Source organism: Urocampus carinirostris, chromosome 4, assembly GCF_059441175.1.
Source record: "Urocampus carinirostris isolate Australia breed hairy pipefish chromosome 4, RoL_Ucar_1.0, whole genome shotgun sequence".
In the NCBI taxonomy this organism is placed as follows: Eukaryota; Metazoa; Chordata; class Actinopteri; order Syngnathiformes; family Syngnathidae; genus Urocampus; species Urocampus carinirostris.
In genome coordinates, this window is record NC_142352.1 from 4,412,175 (window position 1) to 4,433,891 (window position 21,717).

At 41.9% G+C, this 21,717-nt stretch overlaps 1 protein-coding gene across 2 annotated transcripts in view; it reads left to right on the forward strand.

Moving 5' to 3' along the window:
* cd276 (CD276 molecule) overlaps positions 1–21,717 on the forward strand; it is a 174,214-nt gene that overhangs the window by 105,311 nt on the left and 47,186 nt on the right. For both annotated transcript variants that reach the window (XM_088333500.1, XM_088333501.1), the window contains one exon: positions 2,746–2,787. In XM_088333500.1, coding sequence (XP_088189626.1) covers positions 2,746–2,787 — 42 coding nt within the window. The remainder of the gene's footprint in view (positions 1–2,745; positions 2,788–21,717) is intronic.

A 21,717-nucleotide genomic window follows, 5' to 3' on the forward strand; every position in this document is an offset into this window, starting at 1 on the left:
TTCTCGGTTTTGAAGAGAACGTCGTTGGGCGTCGCCCCAAAAACTACGCAGAGAGGAGATATGGCGAAAAGGGAACACGCTTTATTGCATTCGGGACACGTTCAAAGTTCCAGACATTTAATACTGGCTTTTATAGTGTTCTCAAATAAAGTTAAGATATCTCATGAAGGTCGTCCCTTAGCATATCAGCTCGTGACCTCTTGCAACAACGTCATCCCACGACCATCACCAGATGCCTACATACTCATCATTAGTTATTATCCACATTCCACAACAGCGGTTGGTTTTGGTTCTCATTAACTGTAAAAACCGACAGATCTCTCAACTCCAAATCAACGTATACATACAAAAATGTATTTCATAGACAGGACAGGGCTGCAGATATTTGTGCTTTGTAAAGTAGGATAGTTACGCCAAAAACTTTGTGCCAGTAAATGTTTATTTACCAAGGTTTTTTTTCATAGAGCAGCTCGATTTCCCTCCTCGCTAGACAAATCGATGGCATTTAACCTAAAACTGCATCAAACACATTTCTTTTTTAACCACCAATCAATACTGTAGGGAATTGCAAGTCTTTGATTAAATACAATTATATTGCCATAATAATGTCCATAATATTACACTAGTAAATTAGCTTAGGCCGGGAATTGGAAAAAGGAGAAGTGTACGAAGGAATAAAAATTGGATGCTTTCACTACTGACTGCAATAGCCTCAGCTGCTTGCTTGGGTTATGATACGCACCGTGAAGGCCCACATACATTATGACAGGTAAGACAGCAGAGATAAATTACTCTCTTCCACACGTTTCTTTTCTTCTTCTTGGTTTTTTTCTTTTGCTGACCCCTCGCACCCACACGTTGAGGAGCGAGTCGACTGCAATCTGGCTCGGCCCGGGAACACCATTTAAAGATAAGACGAGCGCAATTAGGTCGATGTGTTTGCCAGGTACATGCGATTGCTATTCAAATCCTTCTTTTCTCGCATCCATTGTTCAAGTCCTGGACCTTATGCGAACGAGACAGCACGACCCTTCCACTTCAAACACCAAGCTGGAAGGAAACAGTGTCACGCCTTTACATTTCAATAAGGTCGGCTAACCGGTTCATCAATCCTGCTTTCGGTGCAGGCACCTCCTTCCTTGCAAAACAAAAAGGGGACCACGCAACCCCGAGAACCTTTTGCTTTATAAAGCCTGGCATCATATATATTTTTTTCTTTCCATTTGATGGGATTCCATATGTTCCATGAAGCTATTTACTCTCCATCCATCCACTAAGTCTTTGTCACTTCTATATATTTTATTTTTAAACCCCTGGGTCCTGCAGACAGCGGCTGACCTTTATTGGAATGTCTCCTCTACTTTGTGTGGATCTCATGACAGAAGAGTTGGCTCTCAAACAGGAGATTTTTTTGGGAGGGGAGATCTTCCCACTTCTTGTCATTGTATTTACTGGACTGTTCCTAGTTATAGTATTTTGAAATAAATGAAAAGCTTCTTAAATATAAATTATACTTTACACACCTTACAATGTGGTTTAAATAGGACCAACTCTCCACAAATCCCGCTCAAAATATTGCCTTGATCTCAGCAAACACACACATTATATATATATATATATATATATATATATATATATATATATATATATAGAGAGAGAGAGATAGGAGTAGCTCTGCAAATCACCCTGAAAACACCATCCCAATCAGCGATCGGTACCCTTTGTAAAAAAAACATTGACTAATTAAAATTGTGTAAAAAAACTTTGTTATAACCGAGCCTAGTGTCTGAAATAACGTCTGCCCGGTCGCCCAGGGCGTGCATCTTTTACGTCGGGCACACAACTTACAAAACGTCTCCGCCCAGGTGGCCGACAACTTTTTCAAGAAAAAAATAAAAAAAATAAAACATCTTTGGGTTATTTTTTTCTTTTTTTTCCCAAATCAAACGTTCGCTTTACTCCGATTTAAAAATATTCTTCCGGTTTGGAAATTTTGGAATTTCGGTTCGTTTGGCAATTTGCGTACTCGGCAGCCAATCAGAAGCCTGCATCGAATAACTTTGTGCTTCCGGACTTTCCTGAGCGTTATAAGGTCACGCCTTTGCATCTCAATTCCCAAAGTAGACGCACAGAGAACACAAGAAAAATGGTTAAGTGGTTAGGAATCGAGCCAAAACCTCCGCCCCAGAAGAAAGATTCAAAAGAAGCTAACAAAAATTATGATGCTAAAAAACGTAAACGTACATTAAAAGCATTGTGGAAAGAGGAGTTCACGTATCTTGTGGCAGACGACGCAACGCAAACATTGCATGAATGAAGATGAGTAAATACAGGTACATACTGATGGCAGATGGACAAATAGGACAATAAAAGAAAGACTTTAGTTGAATTTGACATTTAGGTAACTCAGACTTTCGCAAACGTAAGCCAACTCAAAAGTTTCTTGACAAGTGTGCGACTCGCTGCAGTTGTTTCATTCCGCAACTCCAATTGTTCTTTAGCCAACAGCTAAAACCAAATGTGTTTACTCTCCCGGTGAGAAGAATGAAGATGATCTTTGGCGATGGCCATGATTTTGTCGATGTTTGTGGATCACAACAGGGCTCAATTGCGCTGAGCTTGATGGCTATACAGACACTCTCATCACAGCTTCTTCATTGAGCTCGCCCTGGGCTGATGATGAATTGAATGCATTGAGCCAAACACTTTCCACTCATACTCGCTTCTCTTGTTTTTCTCACACAGCTGAAGAAGCCAAAGAACTTGAAGAGGAAGAGTCAAAAACAGGTCAGTGACTCATGCATATCAGTTATGCAAAGCAAATAATATTCAAACGATTATTCTGCTCCCATTCAGACAAAACATAAAATATGATACTATATATGTACTATACTGTATATATTCTTCCACAAGGTAATTAATTATATAGTTTTTTTTAACAATCTTCCACAGTAAGGTGATAATTATCACGATACTGTCAAGACCAGAACGGAGACAGAACCCACTTGCGTTGCATTTCTCACAAGTAGTATTGGAAGAAATAGAAAGGGTTGCGCCCACGATCCGGTGATTACCGGATGAGGGAAGCAGGTCGCTCTGAATGCGGAAGTGGATCTTCCGTGGTGAGCGATGGCGGTGTCAGGAACAAAAAAAATGGGTCAGTAGCCGGGACAGGAGAGCAAAAACGTGGTCGGGGTCGTAAGCGAGTCGTAAGCCAGGAAAGGAGACTAGACGTGGTCGGGGACAAAAAGAGGTCGAAAGACGGGACGGGAGAGTAGATGTGGTCAGGATCAAAAACGGGTCGAAGCCGGGGGACAGACGGGAGCAAAAAAAACAGGTGGGAGTCAGGGTTGAAAAAAGGCTTGCCTAGTGTTAACTGAGGTTCGCAGACGGACTGACAAAAGGGGACAGATAAGAGTGGGTTTTAATAGAGACAGGGAGCCAATCAGAGTCCGAGGCAGTTGGCGCCAAAGGAGCGGGAACAGGTGATTGAAATCGGTAATCATGACAAGTACGTTGTCATAGTATGATAGTTTTCGTATAAATTTTTGAATAGATTTACAACAGTAATTAAAATTACAAAATTACATTTTGTATTTTTCATTTTTATTTTTTCCTTTCAATTATGTTAAGAGAAAAAGGTATGAAGGGTTGAAGCCATTGACCCAATATAACTTTGGACGCCTCTCTTTATCAATTATTTAAACTCAACATCATGTTTTAACCGTCACCTGTTACTCTATTTAGAAATGATCACAGTGTTTGAATGACAATAGACAATTTACAGTTTTTTCGGAAATTTTTCTCCTCTTCTTTCTTACTCTCAAGTCAAGTCATGTTTATTTGTGACGCCCTTAATCACAAGGAGTCTCAAAGGGCTGCACAGACCACAGATCATTGCAAAACCACAGACTACCATTACACCATCCCCTGATCTAAAACCCACATGAGGGAGAATAATACAGATACACCGATATTGTCAACATAAAATATAGACTATTCATATGATATAGAATAGAAGTGTGTTTTAAGTTTAGATTTAAACATTTCCACTGAGGTTGCAGATCGAATCTAAGGGAAAATAGCATTCCACAGCACCGGGGCCCGAATGGAGAACGCTCTCGAACCTGCAGATTTCTTCTTGGCTCTTGGGATCACTAGTAGACCAGCATTTTTAGAGCGAAGGCTCCGGACTGGAACATAGGGGGAAATTAAATATGAAAGACATGAGGGAGCAAGTTCATGCATGATTTTGTATACTACCAACAGAACCTTAAAATCACATCTTAAGCTAACAGGGAGCCAATGCAGGTTAGCTAAAATCGGGGTCATGTGATCAAACTTTCTTGTCTTAGTTAACAATATAATGTGTAAAACCTGAGACAAAAAGGCATTTCCTCATGTAAACTTTGAAATACATTCTATATATATTATACATATTTTATCACCTATACGAATGACCAAGTTCCCCATAGACTGTACAATCAATGTGTACACAAATGGACAGTTTTACAAGTAGCTTTTAATACAAGGATCTAGCAATGTTGCCTCTTTAGTTTTTTTAAACAGATCCAAACCATTTTGCACATTCTGAGCGCAACACTGCATGGCCTAATCTGATTATTGTGTCGAGTGATATTATGAAGTTTGTTGTTCTGGATTTTTGTTAGACAGGATCAAGAAATAACAGTCCAAGTTCCCACCTTTATTTGTAGTCTGGAGCTTTCCCAAAAGGTAATAATGTTGGACCCAGGGTTTTGGCTTTACAGTCTGTTTGTAAGGGAATTTTGATAACCACCCTAATTAAGAACAAGATTTGATTCAAAGATAAATAAAAAAAATGATGCTGTGGGAATTCATTTGACGCTGTTGTCATCCAACATCTTTCTATTACTGTTCCAATCTACTCCTCGAGGTAGAAATTGATGGGCGGACTTTGCGCCTCTGATCCAGGCTTTGTTATTTTCCCTTTCACTCAAACTGAAATGCTACCTGTGAAAACGATCTACGTCGGCTTCACGTTCAGCAATGCCGGGGACAAAAAGCCATTTTTACCAGCCTACTTGGAATGAACTACACTGTGTTTATCATTGCTCTCTTTTTGCTCAGATGCCAGCCGGGAATACATAATATTGCTGCTTTGAGCGAGTCAATGCTGAAAAGGACTGTTGGTAAATCAAAGAAGACAAGTACTAAAACATGATTGATCTCTCAGCAATTGTCCTATTATGGTTCATATCCTACCTCTCAGATAGGACATACTGTGTTAAATATGGTGAAATGACATCTGAGCCCTTTAGTGTTACCTGTGGTGTTCCGCAGGGTTCAGTACTTGGCCCCCTTCTTTTCAGGATTTAGGTGATATTATTCGCAAGTATAATATCAGTTTGCATTGCTACGCAGATGACACTCAACTATATGAACGAATCTGCCACACTAAACTGTGGAAATTTGGAGGCCTGCCTCACTGAGATAAAAGAATGGATGTCTCTCAATTTCTTGCGCCTTAACTCTGAAAAGACCGAAATGCTAGTTATTGGTTCATCTAAATGCCGTGACTTCATTGAGCTCGCCCTGGGCTGATGATAAGTCTTCAGCTGGTACAAAATGCTGCAGCGAGGCTTTCAACTAAGACAAGAGAGTTTGATCACATGACCCCGATTTTAGCTAACCTAAATAGGCTCCCTGTTGGCTTAAGATGTGATTTTAAGGTTCTGTTGGTCGTATACAAAATCACACATGGAGTTGCTCCCTCATATCTTTCAGATCTAATTTCCCCCTATGTTCCAGTCCGGAGTTTTCGCTCTGAAAATGCTGGTCTACTCGTGATCCCAAGATCCAAGAAGAGATTCGCAGGTTCGAGAGCGTTCTCCATTCGGGCACCAGTCCTGTGGAATGCTCTTCCCCCAGGGATTCGATCTGCAACCTCAGTGGGAATGTTCAAATCTAAGCTTAAAACACACTTCTACTCTATAGCATATGAATAACCTATATTTTATGTTGAAAATATAAGGGGATGGTGTCATAATAGTCTGTAGTTTGCAATAGTCTTTGATCTGTGCAGCACGTTGAGACTCTTTGTGATTAAGGGCAACAAATAAACATGACTTGACTTATTACATTGTGCTTGCTGTTTACGTTCCACCGGATGCTAACGTTAGCATAGCGCTAAATCTCCTGCCCGCTTCTATCAATAAACAGCAGCTCGCACACCCCAACGGAGCTTTTATCGTCGCCTGCGACTTTAATCGGGCATGTTTAAGGACTGTACTTCCCAAATCCATTCAATACGTGGACTGAGCAATTAGGGAAAAAACACTGGACTGTGTGTACAGTAAGATCAAACATCTAGTTGGATCCGCCCATCTCTGTCTGTCCCTCACCCCCTCATACACCCCCCCCCCTCCGGAGGAAAACAAAGCCTATACAACAAGGACAGTACAAACATCTTCTTTGTTTCTTTATCTCTTTGTTTTCTTTATATGCTCACTGTAAAATGTGGAACTGGAGTGCCATGTCCAATTTCGTTGTCACAATATATCCCATGTTGTAACAATGACAATAAAGGTATATTCTATTCTACAATAAAAAAAAAAAAACCACTTTTCACACCAGTAAGCTACTATAATATTTAACAACTGTAGCCCTCACAAAGGAAGATTTTGGCAGAGACAAAATTCATTAAAATCAACATGCAATCTCTCTATAATCAATGTTGCTTGTCGAACACCCCAGAGAAGATGAATTAGCCAATGTGGTATTTGGACACTGAAGCAAAGAGAATGAGCAGGCGGGCAGGTGTTAGGACGACCCAACAATAGCTTTTAGTGAATGTTAACTTTGTTTACTCGAGTGCCAGTGAATGCTGATGAAGCATGAATGCACATAAAAAATGAGACCTGCTCCAGGCACCAAGTCCAGCAGCCTGTTGGCATCATTCTTAGTCAAGTGTGTGTGCGAGCGTGCGTGTCTTGAATGGAGACAGATGCACTCATTTAGAGACGCCAACAAGCTGTTTTACAATACACGTTCCCTGAAAGCTACATTGTTAAATTCATTATGTTTAAGTTGCACCGAATGGGTGGTGGTAAGAGAGACATTTTGGGTGATCTACTATACCAGCAGAGGTTGGTCAATGGTTTGCATTTCTATAGCGCTTTTCAAGTCAATGAAGACCTCCCAAAGCGCTTTACAATGTGCTTCACACTTACCCATTCACACACACACACACCAATAGCGGCCATGCAGCCATGCAAGGCGCTGACCTGCTTATTGGGGGCATTAGGGACTCAGTGTCTTGCCCAAGGACACTTCGACATATAACACTGAGGAGCCAGGAATCAAACCTGCGACCTACCTCGAGCGCCTTACCTCCTGAGCTAATGCTGACACACATAAGAATGGTAGTTCCAGGAGAATATTCACCTCTTGTCCATCCACCCATCCACTATCTGCACCGCTTATCCTCAGTAGGGTCGCAGGGGTGCTGGAGCCCATCCCAGCTATCTTCGGGCAGTGGGCAGGGGACACCCTGAACTGGTTGACGGCCAGACAATTCGCTCGCTCATTCACACCTAGGGACAATTTGGACCGGTCAATTAACCTGACATGCATGTTTTTGGAATGTGGGAGGAAACCGGAGTGCCCGGAGGAAACCCACGCAAGCACGGGGAGAACATGCAAACTCCACACAGGGGGTTTGATCGCACGACCTAAGAACTATGCCGCACACGCGCTAACCACTGCGCTGCCGTGCTGCCCCACCTCTTGTTCAATTTCTTATTTTTGTCTGAAGGATCTTTGAAGACAAAGATTATGTATCGTCAGCAGGGAAATTTAGACCTTTTTTAAAAACAACTTACAAAACGTCTCCGCCTGGGTGGTAGACAACTTTTTCAAGGAAAAAAAAGGGGGAATATTTTTCTTTTCAAATCAAACGTTTGCTTTAGTCCGATCTCGAAATCTTCGTTCGGTTTGGAAATTTCGGTTCGTTTTGCAATTTGCATACTCGGCAGCCAATCAGAAGCCTGCATCGAATAACTTCGTGCTTCCGTACTTTCCCGAGCGCTATAAGGTCGTGCATTTGCATATCATTTCACAAAGTAGACGCAGCAGAGAACACAAGAAAAATGGTTAAGTGGTTAGGAATCAAGCCAAAACCTCAGCCCCAAAAGAAAGATTCAAAAGAAGCTAACAAAATGAATGACGCTACAAAAAGGAAACGTACATTAAAAGCATCGTGGAAAGAGGAGTTCAGGTGGCTTGTAGCAAGACGACGCAACGCAAACATTGCATGAATGAAGATGAGTAATTACAGGTACGTACTGATGGCAGATGGAAAACAGCGATGTCATATACATGCAATGAATGTTCTAAGTAGATTTATAATAAACTTAATTTTAAAGTGTTGTTCTGTTATATATTCTGGTTATCAACCCTTAATACTTTGCAACCATTTTTTTTTTGGTGATTAGTCGTCTTATTGTGTTTCAAGTTGTGAAAAATGGGGCAGGCCACTCTATGACTGGGCAGGCGACTTTTCAGAGTTGTCTGCCCTGGTGTCCGCTAACTTTTTGTTATGAGTTTCAGACACTGGCTTATTGCAGGGCTAACTATCAAAACTCAATATTTAGATGTGCCAGAAAAAGTATCGGTCGGTCCTATAGTTTTGTCAAATTGTGCATCTCCAAACATCCATTTCTTACCAATTCCCTCGCCCAGAGTTGCATGGACCTGCAGTCTATCCCTTCTGACATTTTGAGTCAGACTACATACTGGATTATCACCAGCCAATTACAGGCCATGCCCAGCAATTCCTCCATTTTCTTTGCATTCCACCAGCTCTGAGTGTCTCAGGAGCTCAAATGTGTTTCAAATTGCTTACAAAAAAACACTACCACCTTGAATTGTTCCTATTCTCCGAAGTCACAACTGACAACCTATTTCCTTGTTTGGGGTTCCTACAGCTTAAGGAAAGTTGAATTTATTTAATGCATTTTGAAATCAAATTTAAGACCGGGTCGACACAAAAACACAATTGAAACAAAACATAAAAAAACACATATTTCTTGTACACGATACATCGTGCCTCATACACATTACCTGGTACAGCTTTTAGCCATGGCAGGAAATGTTAGTTAGACTGCCACTTCTCATTAAACGGACAATTTTCCATGGTCCAAAGTAAAGTGTCTTCGTATTGTGGGTAGACCTTAGACATGTGTCTGCTCTGAAACGCCCGACTGAAACCAAATCACCGTTTTGATAGTTGTTTTTGAGGTCATGCGCTGTTACGACAAAAGTAAATAGGTGAATTATCAAAAAGACAATTGATAGATGTTACTAAATCGTTTTCCTTTAAACAAATATAAATCTTATGAATGCGTTCACATTTTTAAGACTTTCGAGAATAGAATTTTAGACAACTAAGGCCTTTTGTCAGGACCGGAACAGAATCAGGACCCACTTGCGTGACGTTTACCCCAAGTTTTATTGACGATCCAGTGTTCTCTGGGCGCAGGAAGCAAGTCGCTCTCGTACTCGGATTGTGATCCGAACGCAGAAGTGGATCTTCCGTAGCGAGCGATGACTGTGTCAGGGACGGAAAACTGGTCGGTAGCCGGGGTCGGAAACGAGTTGTAAGCCGGGACGGGAGAGCAGACGCGGTCTGGATCAAAAACGGGTCAAAGCGGGAAACAAACAGGACCAAAAAAAACGGAACCGGCGTGGGTCGGGGTCAAAAAAGGCTTGCCTAGTATGGACGGAGATTCGCGGACGGACTGACAACAGGGGATTGACAAATAGTGACAGGGAGCCAATCAGAACCCCGCGGCGGTTGGTGTCAAATGAGCAGGCACAGGTGAATCGCATCGGTAATCAAGGATCCGCAGGTACTCTGGTGTTTTCCCCTCTGCTCAAGCAACAACATCACCCAAAAAACAAAAAAACAAATTAAATGTTCTAAGTGCCTGATTTTTTTCTACACTTCTATGTTTAGTATATGATAGACCAGGTCAACAACTTGATAGTATTTCCCCTCAGAGTAATGGAGCCTCTTTGTAAGCGGACGTGTCACGGTTGCCATGGCGCCCAATTGGCCCCACTCATGTGGCAACAGCTGCGGCTCGTTGACTGATTGGCTTCTCTTCTATTTAATCTCAGCGCTCTCACTCTCCCTTTGTCAGTCCGTCAACGAACCTCTGCCCCGCAAGACGTGGGTTTTGATTCTGTCCGGTTTCCTGCCTGGGTTTCCTTTACGGTACGATTCATGTCTATTTTTGTCCTGTTTATTATTGATCTCCCGTTTCGTTCCCGTCTAGTTTGTCCTGTTCAATTTCGATATCAATCCTGTCTGTTCTGTCCTGTCCGGTATCGACCCCATCTGTGCGATATCGGTTCAAGCAATTGGTATCGATATCTTCGGCCTCTGGCTTTCTGTCATTCCGCACCAGATTGCTGCCTAATGTGCATGACTGCCCCATTTGTAATAAAATAAAAGGCTTGTGTGAGAAACGTCACGCATTTGGGTTATCCTCCTGTTCCGGTTCTTGACAGGATTGGCTTGTTTTAGTCAACTTGTGCTAAAATAGGCACTAAATTACTCGACAAGTCAAACATAACTTGGCTAAAATTAATTGTATTAGGTACTAAATGTGTTACAAAAGACATCAGTCTAAACTGGAGACCAAATTTAAAACAACAAGGAAAGAAGAATTTTCATCTACATAGTGGCTTTGAATCGGAATATCCTGTTTGAACACATGCTGGCTACCCTATTGCGCATATAGATTGTCCCTTTTGCTTTAGAATGCATTTTATTCATGTCAGTCACAAAACTAAATCATGGCTAGATATGCACTGTGGCGTTTTCATCATACATGCAGAAAATACAATAAAAATATGGTGGATGAGTCTATTGAGGTAAGGCTCATATTTGAGGTAAGATCTCAAGCCTGAGCCAGACCTGATTTTTTTTTTTTGACACGTTCTGGTTTAGGCCAGGCTTCTCTCTCGCTGATTTTTTTTCCAAAATGGTCCACCCGTCATTTTTATTTGTTTTTTTTTACGGAGGATTTGCATGATGGAATTCATTGCGTCTTTGTTCCACAAAGAAAAAGTAACAAAGAAAAAGTAACTACCGTGAATTACGGACTATAAGCCGCTACTTTTTCCCTAACTTTCAACCCTGCGGCTTATTCAGTGATGCGGCCAATTTATGTCATTTTTCTAACGGCCGCTAGCGGCGCTCGAGTGTTGCTACCATTAACTGCCCTGTCAAGGCTATATTATTATTATTAAAGCTTTGAAAAGAAGAGGGGGTAAAAAGTTGGTTAAAGAAAGAGGAGTTGCATGATTAAATGTGTTCATCTGATATATTTTTCCCACCTTTACCTTTGGAAATATACACTGTTTTCCTTGGATTACTTTCAACGGGACCCGGACTCTGCAGGTCTGCATCAAACCTTAAGTACCGGCATCATTTTCCGTTCATTTTGCCGGCTGTGATTTTTAGACTGTGGACTTAAATGAAGGACATTTAGTTTCAATCGCGGAACTCGAAGTCGGGTTTGGGTTAATTTTGTGTTTGTGGTACATGTTTAAATGTGGGCGCATGCGGCTTATATACAGGTGCGCCTTGTGTATGCACAAAATCGGTTTTCCTCTTAAAATGTGGGGGGTGCGGCTTATAATCAGGTGTGCTCTATAGTCCGTAATTTACGGTAAGAACAATGACGGGTGGATAATTTTTTAAAAAGGCAGTGTGAGAGAAGCGCTCCTCCACCTGAGTCCTCACAGATAAAATATACAAATTTGGGTTTGCTTTAGGCTCGGTCCCTCCAGTTAGGTTAATTGGTCGGAAAAGGACTGGTTCGGGCTTTTAATACCTGCGGGCCGAGGTTCGGCTGGAATTTTTTAGGCCTGATCTTACCTTTAGCTCATTTTGCCTAATGCCATCGGAATAATCTGCCATAAAGTCCAGACCACAAGCCAATACTTTTTTTGTGACATTGAAAACATTGCTGCTTTAAATACGGTACAGCTTATTCTCTCTTTTCATGGCGGTACCAAGGAATAGAAGCTCTTGTTGGTGATAGGAATGAGTGGAAAGGTGTTGTGAAAGGATAGTGGGATGTTTCGACGTGTTCTAAGGAATGGGCAGGGCACCTGTATGATGCTGCAGGGGTAAACCAGTGAAAGCTGTCGGGCCCTGCTGTTGAACAGAAGAGTGAGTTGTGTCACCCTGACCCGAGTGACATGGCCGCTTTCTTATGTCCCGTTTCATCTGGAGGGACGAAAGCATAACCAACTTGGGTGCCGAGGTGCTTAACTTGTTTGGGCATTTGGGTTGGCCATGGTCCAAAGATTTTTGTGAGTTTTTTTGCTACTTTTTCCCTTCTTTTATTTTGTTTGTTATTGTATGTGTTTGTCCTGCTGTTGGTCACCCCTTTCGAGGGATATGACCAGGGTAGATAGATAGACCAAGGAATACGGCAAGCTGCTCTTTTCCACAATGCACACACTCTAAATACAATAACACCGCTGTGATGTCTGAAAACATTTATGACGCCCCTCGAGAGGAATCGGTCCATTATTCATATCATACATAACATGAGAAAAATTTGAGGGTTTACAGTACTTTATTAAATTTTTACAAGGTACTCACGCTATTTCAACTATTTCACCCACACATCAAGTCCTCTTTATATATCTGAACTGATTAGCATTGAGTTGTATATGAAGAAAAGCTACATTTCCCTTTCTGTACCATTGGCGTCAATGTCAGGTCACTGAAGTTTCCCTTAAACCATAAGGAAGGATAAATGAATGCAATTTGTTCCATTACCGTGGCAACTACCAATGACAACAACACAAAAAGACACGTCTGTATTGCAATCTGGCACTTTTCTCCACAGTAGGGTTGCCCTGGGTTCGTGTTTTTGGCGACATAGCCCTCATGCTTGTTGTCTTTCTGCACAGTAGTAAACAGGGTTGGGTAGGGTTACTTTAACTTGATTACTTTTAATTATTTTTGGATTACTCCAATACCAAATATGCTAATAAAAGACAAAATAAACTAAATATGATAAAATTACTAAATTTTGTGCAGGCTTGGCGAGTAACGGAATACATGGAATGGCAAAAATGATGTTGGCAAGCTGTTTGGATTTATTTTCATTTTGTTTCTGTCGCATCTTATGTTAGTTTTGCCGGAGATCAAAGAGATCAAAGCCAGGAGAGAAAGCTTACCACGTGTTGTGAGTCATCATTTTATTCATATTTACCGTAAATTCCGGACTACAAGCCGCTACATTTTTCCCAAACCTTCAACCCTGCGGCTTATTAAGTGATGCGGCCAATTTATGTCATTTTTCTAACAGCCGCCAGCGGCGCTCGAGTACAAAAGGTAAGATTTAGACCGGTGGAATATATGCGCCGAGGAAGACTGCAACTTCTTAGCTTGTGCACAAATTAAATTAGCGTAGACATATCCTCACCATGCAAATTGAAAAAGAAAGGCACATGACGCAGCTTTCAGGCTAAATGCAATCGTGCAGTCCGATAAGGAAAGAAACAGAGCTACTGCGCGTAGACTACTTTACGAGCGTGTTGCTAGCGTGTTTATGAATAAGGGAGCGTGGGACAACGCCTATATGACATAGGCTCTTTCCCATACTGGGGAAGACGTTTTTAGTGATGTCAGTATTAGGAAGAAATTGAGGAAAGTTTACCGTGATTATTACAAGTACGGTATGTTTTTTTAACAGAGTCGTTTACTGTGTTGCGAGCGTGTTGCTAGTAGCGTTTTGCTACCTTTCACAGGCACGGTTTGGGATTAAAGTTATAATATTATTCTTATAGCTTTGAAAACTCTCTCGGTGTACCGTCTTTCTTTGTAAATATGTGTAACCCATGTGTAATAAGTATTTGCACCTGTATATTTTTGTAATGTATTTGATTGAGACACTTATTATTCTGATATGTTTTGCGAATTAAAAAAGAGGGGCGGAGCCAACGCGGGTTGACGGGAAGTGGGGTAAAGGTGAGTGAGACCTGTTGTCGCGGCGGACAATAGTGGATATATATTTTTCCCCTTACTTTTGGAAATATAGACTTTTTTCCTTGGATTAGTTTAAACGGGCACCAGGACTCTGCAGGCCTGCATCAAACATTAAGTACCGGTATCATTTTCCGTACATTTTGCCGGCTGTGATTTTTGGGCTATGTACTTCAATGAAGGACACTTAGTTTCTACCGCGCGACTTGAAGTCGGGTCTAGATAAATTTAATGTTTGTAATACGATTTTATAACGTGGGCGCATGCGGCTTATTTACAGGTGCGGCTTGTGTATGTACGAAATCGGTTTTCCTCTGAAAATGTGGTGGGTGCGGCTTATAATCTGGTGCGCTCTATAGTCCGGAATTTACGGTAGTTTCTTTTGTCTTTTATTAGCATATTTGGTATTGGAGTAATTCAAAGGTAAGTGAAAGTAATCAAGTTAAAGTAACCCTACCCAACCCTGGTAGTAAATATGTGCTGGTTGTAGCATGCACCTTTCCTCTTGAGTTTATGTTTCGAACGGGGAGCCAAACAACTATATGCAGAAGCAGACTTAGGTTGAGCAGCGTCAATAAATGTCCATCATCTATCTTTGCAGTTCTTCCTCAAGCGTTAATCTCATTACAGTCATTCATTTGACTCTTCCTTTAGTCTGATTGAATTATTTAGCCTTTCACGCCAACAGTTAAGTTAATACCATGTGATTTTAATAAGCCACAAGGTGATGGCGGTAGGGGCAATGACTTTTTCTATTCTTTATTGCCTCCCTCATGAATGTTTCAGAGCAATCTGTGCAGCCAGGAGTGGGGTCAGCTGTCCCACAACTAGCCGGTCTGAATATTTCAACAAAAGGCTGTGTGAGGTATATGTGGGGCCGAAAAGTGAGAGTAGATCACAGCAGAGACAACTGGCAGAGCATCACCACCAATGTTCCCTGTAATTTTCCTTACGGGTCTGAGCGTTCACACAAAGTCTGTGAGCAACGCTTGAAACAACAGTGAGCAACCATAATCCCAAGTGTGGCAAGATAATTATTTATCAAACATGTCCAAAACTTGACATCAAGTTACATTTTGCTGAGTTTCCGGCAATGCAAAATCATTTTTCTCTTTTGAATGAATTGACTCATGTACTATTGCAAAGGTTGTACGGCCTACGTCGTTTGTTCTTACAATTCTTTCACAAGATATCCATTTATTTTATTTCCTGACATATTTTGTTGCATAATATTAACATTTTTGGGGGCTTATTTAGTCGGTTGTAAGATACAGAACTGTACTTAATCACATTTTTGAGTGGAAGTACAATGTTGGCAACAAGATTCATTTGATATCATTGGAAGTTATTTGAATGCAACAAACTTTTTCTTCTTTTTTCTGTGTTTTTTTTTTCTTTTTTTTCCATTCCTTTAAAAAAAATCTCATTGTGTTTATTTTTTCCGAGCTGTTACTTTTTTCTTTTTGATCTCTGTTTACTTTTTTCCTACGTTTCTTTCTTTTCTTTTTTTTTTGGCTTTTTTCTAAATTTTTCCTTCTTTTTTTCTCTTCCTTTTGTTTCTTTTTTTCTCAGCTTTTCATTACATTTTTATTTTGTAATTTTTTTCTTTTTTGTTCTATTCCCCCTTTCCTTTAAGTCATTTTGTGCATAATTTTACATAATATTTGGTCATGTTGGGATTAAAGAAGCAAAAACAACCCGAAGAGCCATTTAGGACTCCTTTTAGTGAGCCGAGCCAAAGAAGCCGGTTCTCGACAAACTCTACTGACTTTACTTTTCAACTTCGTTCGACATTGACTTCCAAATACCGCATTTAGGACACAACGTCAGGGGAACCCGTGTATTTTGACCTTCATGCACTGTAACTTTGACTTAATTCGCTTCTTAATTAGTAATTTGGAGCCCTCATTTTTGTGCGATGGCTAGATTTTCTTGTGCCCTGAGCATGTGCGAGCAGTGCGCAATTGCGCACAGCGCGCAGCTTAGAGGGAACACTGATCCCCACCCTCAATCCCTCGCGCCGTCATACGATCCAGGTGGACGTGGCGGGGCGGCGGAACCAGAGAAGGCGAGCTAATGGCTCTTGCCTGGCGATAGGCTCGTGTAAGCACTCCAGACAGGAGGCTTTTGTGTCGCCATCTGGCTTGAATAGTGCTGACAACGACGCAGGTTCCTGCCTGAGACAAAGACGCCCAAAACAAGCTCCATTTAATGGCGACGGCGGGAAAGCTACCGAGCGTTATCTTAATGAGCTGTCCGAAGGAGAGCATGCAGTCCCTTTCAAAAGCGGTGTGATTGAAACAATAAGTGCTGATAACTAGGAAGCGGAGCGCATTCATTTATGCTGGGGTGAGGTATTCCTTTGTTGGCCTTTATGGCTACGGTAACTAATGTTGAACGGCAGTCGAACGGTGGATTCAAAAGATTCTGTACATAGAATGAAACATTTGCAAGATACCACATCTGCATTTTTTATTTTTTTTTAGTAACACCGAAAAACACGACAGTACCGTATATTCCGGACTATAGAGCGCACCTGATTATAAGCCGCACCCACCACACCACACAAAACCGATTTTGTACTTACACAAGCCGCACCTGTATGTGCGAACCCAAACCAGACTTTAAGTCCCGCGATTGAAACTAAATGTCCTTATTAAAGTACACAGTCCAAAAAAATCACAGCCAGCAAAATGAACGGAAAATGATACCGGTACATAAGGTTTGATGCAGACCTGCAGAGTCCGGGTCCCGTTGAAAGTAATCCAAGGAAAAAAGTGTATATTTCCAAAGGTAAGGGTGGGAAGAATGTATATCCACTATTGTCCGCCGCGTCCACAAACAGGTCTGTCTGTTCCTCACCTTTACCCCACTTCCCATCATCCCCCGTTTGTTCCGCCCCTCCTTTTTTATTCGCCCGTGCAAGACATATCAGATTAAGTGTCCAAAATAAATACAAATAAATACATTACAAAAATATACAGTTGCAAATACATATTATACATGGGTTACACATATTTACAAAGAAAGACGGTACACCGAGAGAGTTTTCAAAGCTTTGATAATAATAATATAACTTTCATCCCAAACGGTGCCTGTGACAGGGCAGTTAATGGTAGCAACACGATAGCAACATGCTCGCAACACAGTAAACGGGTCTGGTAAAAAAAACATACCGTACTTGTAAAAATCACGGTAAACCGTCCAGACTTTTTTTGTTATTATTATTTTTTAGACCCCGTCAATGGGGTCCAAAACCACCCGCGAAAATTGAAAATCTGTGAAGTAGCGACGCCCCTTCAAAAATGCTTAAAAAAAATAAAAGAAACAAAAAATCTTTTTTTTTGTTTAATTTTTTTATTATTATTATTTTATAGACCTGCAAAGCTCTGAACCCGCAAACATGGAACCACGAAGTAGCGACGCCCCTTCAAAAATGCTTAAAAATAAAAAAATATATATATAAATTTTTAAAATTATTTTATTTTATTATTATTATTTTTTAGGCCTGCGAAGCTCTGAATCCGCGAACGTCGAAGCGCGAAGTAGCGAGTTCCCACTGTACAGTGTCTTTGTTCGAGGCACCTGGCTTCGGCAACATCAAGTGGACATATTTCAACCTGCAGCTTGTTTTTCTCTTGCGCTTCTCTGAGTGTTGTCTCGCGGGCCGGATTCAATCCCTTAGCGAACCTGATCTGGCCCGCGGGCAACCCTTTTTGACACCTGTGGTCTAATCTGTCACTATTTGAGGAAGATGCCGTAACAATTCACAACAGTTCTTTTCGATATCCTTTATTTCTATCAAAAAGCGTTCACCCTAGAATGAATAAGAGAGACACGTTCTTATAGATTGGTACAAGCTGCATCGCTTACAAGTCCTTCATCTGCACGTCCCCATCGACATGCAAAGCGGATAGACATCCAAGTACACGTGTTTCCCCTGTGATACGCGTTTGACACAGTCTTCCCGCCTTCGCTCGGCAGCATGTTCGGTAATCTGAGCATGACGCGCCGCTTAGAAGGTGCCGCGGTCACGCCGGTGCAGCGGGTTTGTGTGCTCAAGCCTCCCGTCTCCACTCGGATGGATCAGGTGGTCTAGAGCAGTGTTTTTCAACCAGTGTGCCGTGAGAACTTGTCTAGTGTGCCGCGGAAAATTGTCCAATTTTATCTTAGCAAATGAAAAAGACGCCATTGTTTTTTTCCCCCTGTGATCAACAAAGTACCGTAAATTCCGGACTATAAGCTGCTACTTTTTTCTCCAAACGTTCAACCCTGCGGCTTATTCAGTGATGCGGCAAATTTATGTCATTTTTCTATCAGCCGCCAGCGGCGCTCGAGTACAAAAGGTAAGATTTAGACCGGTGGAATATATGCGCTGAGGAAGACTGCAACTTCTTGGCTTGTGCACAAGTTAAATTAGCGTAAACAAACCCTCATCATGCAAAATGGAAAAAGAAAGGCACATCAAAAAATCCACCATCACCAACGGGTTCCGAAAAGGTGGTCTGCTGCGTGACGGAGAGGAGGGCACAGAATCAGGAGTGGATGGGAGCGTGGGACGACGTCTATATGAAAATGTTTCTTTCCGACACCGAGGAAGACGACTTTGTTGGCTTCAGTTCTAAGGAGGAAGATGAGGACGGTTTACCGTGATTTTTACAAGTACGGTATGTTTTTTTTAACAGACCCGTTTACTGTGTTGCAAGCGTGTTACTAGCGTGTTGCTACCATTAACTGCCCTGTCACAGGCACCCTTTGGGATGAAAGTTATATTATTATTAAAGCTTTGAAAACTCTCTCGGTGTACCGTCTTTCTTTGCAAATATGTGTAACCATGTATAATATGTATTTGCAACTGTATATTTTTGTAATGTATTTCTTTTAGACACTTATTCTGATATGTTTTGCACGGGCGAATAAAAAAGAAGGGGCGTAACAAACGCGGGGTGACGGGAAGTGGGGTAAAGGTGAGACCCTTTTGTGAATGCGGCAGACAATAGTGGATATATATTTTTCCCACCCTTACCTCTGGAAATATACACTTTTTTCCTTGGATTACTTTAAACGGGACCTGGACTTTGCAGGTCTGCATCAAACCTTAAGTACCGGTATCATTTTCCGTTCATTATGCCGGCTGTGATTTTTGGACCGTGTACTTTAATGAAGGACAGTTTCAATCGCAGGACTTAAAGTCGGGTTTGGGTTAATTTTGTGTTACAATTTTTTAATGTGGGCGCATGCGGCTTATATACAGATGCGGCTTGTGTAAGTACAAAATCGGTTTTCCTCTTAAAATGTGGTGGGTGCGGCTTATAATCATTTGCGCTCTATAGTCCGGAATTTACGGTAACTAACTCTCATCCATATCAGTAAGTGGGAACACATTCAATGGTCATGGTAAATAGTCTGCATTCATATAGCGCTTTTCAAGTCAATGAAGACCTCCCAAAGCGCTTTACAATGTGCTTCACACTTACCCATTCACTCACACACACTCACACACCAATAGCGAGTCAGCCATGCAAGGCTCCCAATGCTGATTAGGGGTTGGGGGTTCAGTGTCTTGCCCAAGGGTACTTCAACATTTAACTCAGAGGAGCCAGGAGTTAAACCTTTCTATTTTCTCTTATTCGCTACTTATCTGCTCAGGAGGTACAAGAGCAGGGGTCAGGAACCTTTTTGACCCAAAGAGCCATGAAAGCAAAACATTTTTTTTAAATAAATTGAGAGAGCCACATCATATATTTTCAGACAAAATTGAAAAAACTGCCAAACACGCTCTCTAGACAAACGCTAATTTAATTTTATTTCACTGTGTGTCATTTGATGATCTAACCAAATGTATGAAATGATAATACTGTGTCCCAAATCAATGTAAATATGCCGTTTACAATTTGTCTTCTACCTTAAGTTAAGAGTGTTGAGGCCATTTTTTTCCATTTCCATTTCAATTTGTCCTTAATAACGGTTTCAAAACAATGTGCATGCAAAGTTCTTTTGTAAAAATGTCACAAATGACTGCAAACGATAAGCATATCGTCATATTCACCTTCGGTGTAGACCGCACTGAGCGAGAGAGAGAGAAGGAAGTGCCACCTCAGTTTAAAGTCAAATGAGGATCCGCCCACCTGTACAGCTCACCCAATCAAAGTCGTTTGCCAGCGTTTTTATTTATCAGTTTAAATGGTTTCTTATCGAACTTCTGCATGAAGTTGCTTCGGCTTTTTATGGAGGAAAATCGGGATGAAATCACTTGACTTTGGAACGCCACAGAGAGATGTGCAATAGTTCCATTTTATTTTGGAGCCATATGTACTCATGAAAAGAGCCATATATGGCTCCCGAGCCACTATTTTTGCTCTTTCCATGTATTTCTGTTTTTTCTGGGGGAAAAACAAAATACTATTATAGTAAAACTTGAGAAACAGATTGATGATGTAATAAAATCCCACATTATAGCAAAATTATTAACCAAAATGATTCCGCTGTAGGGTAGCACGGCGGCGCAGTGGTTAGCGCGTGTGCGGCACAGTTCTATGGTCTTGGGAACTTCCTGTGTGGGTTCAAATCCAGCTACCGGACTTCCTGTGCGGAGTTTGTATGTTCTCCCCGTGCTTGCGTGGGTTTCCTCCGGGCACTCCGGGGGCGGCAGTAGCTCAAGAGGTAGAGCGCTCGTCTTGGGATCAAGGGATCCCAGTTCGAATCCCGGCTTGTCCGTGTTACATGTCGAAGTGTCCTTGGGTAAGAGACTGAACCCCTAATACCCCCAATAAGCACGTTACATGGCTGCACGGCCGCTATTGGGAAATGTGAAGCGCTTTGGGAAGTCTTGACCTGAAAAGCGCTATATAAATGGAGATCATTTCATTTCATATTCCAAAGACATGCATTTCAGGTGGATTGGCCGGTCCAAATTGTGCCTAGGTGCGAGTTGTCTGTCCCTGTGTGCCCTGCGATTGGCTGGCAACCAGTTGAGGGTGTCCCCTGCCCACTGCCCGATGATTGCTGGGATGGGCTCCAGCACCCTCGCGACCCTACTGAGGATAAGCGTTACAGCTAATGAGATGAGATGAGATTCCACTGTATTATTTCCTGTGTCTGGGTTCTCCCTTAGAGATAAGGTGAGAAGCTCAGTCGTCCGGGAGGGACTCTGTGTAGAGCCACTGCTCCTCCGCATTGAGAGGTGGCTCGGGCATCTGATAAGGATGCCTCCTGGACGCCTCCCTCGGGTATGTCCCACTGGCAGGAGGCCCCGGGGGGGACCCAGGACACGCTGGAGAGACTATTATTTCTAGGTTGGGAATGCCTCGGGATCCCGTCGGATGAGCTGGAGGAGGTGGTTGGGGATAGGGACGTCTGGGCCACCCGACCCCGGATAAGTGCAAGATAATGGATGGATGAGATTTAAACTCCAGTAATGTGCTGCCCCACTTTAAGGCAATGAACAGCCAACACTAAAATCCCTTCAAATCTCCAAGTAAGCCAAGAAATTGCTTGATTTAACACAAAGCTCACTTATGTGAGTTGCAGCCATCCAAAGACTCCGTGGATATTGTTTTTACAGTTGAGGGAAATATTGGCTTTCAAACTGCTACCGTATTTTCCGCACTATAAGGCGCACCGGGTTATAGGGCGCTACAATGGGAACGTGGACAAAATAG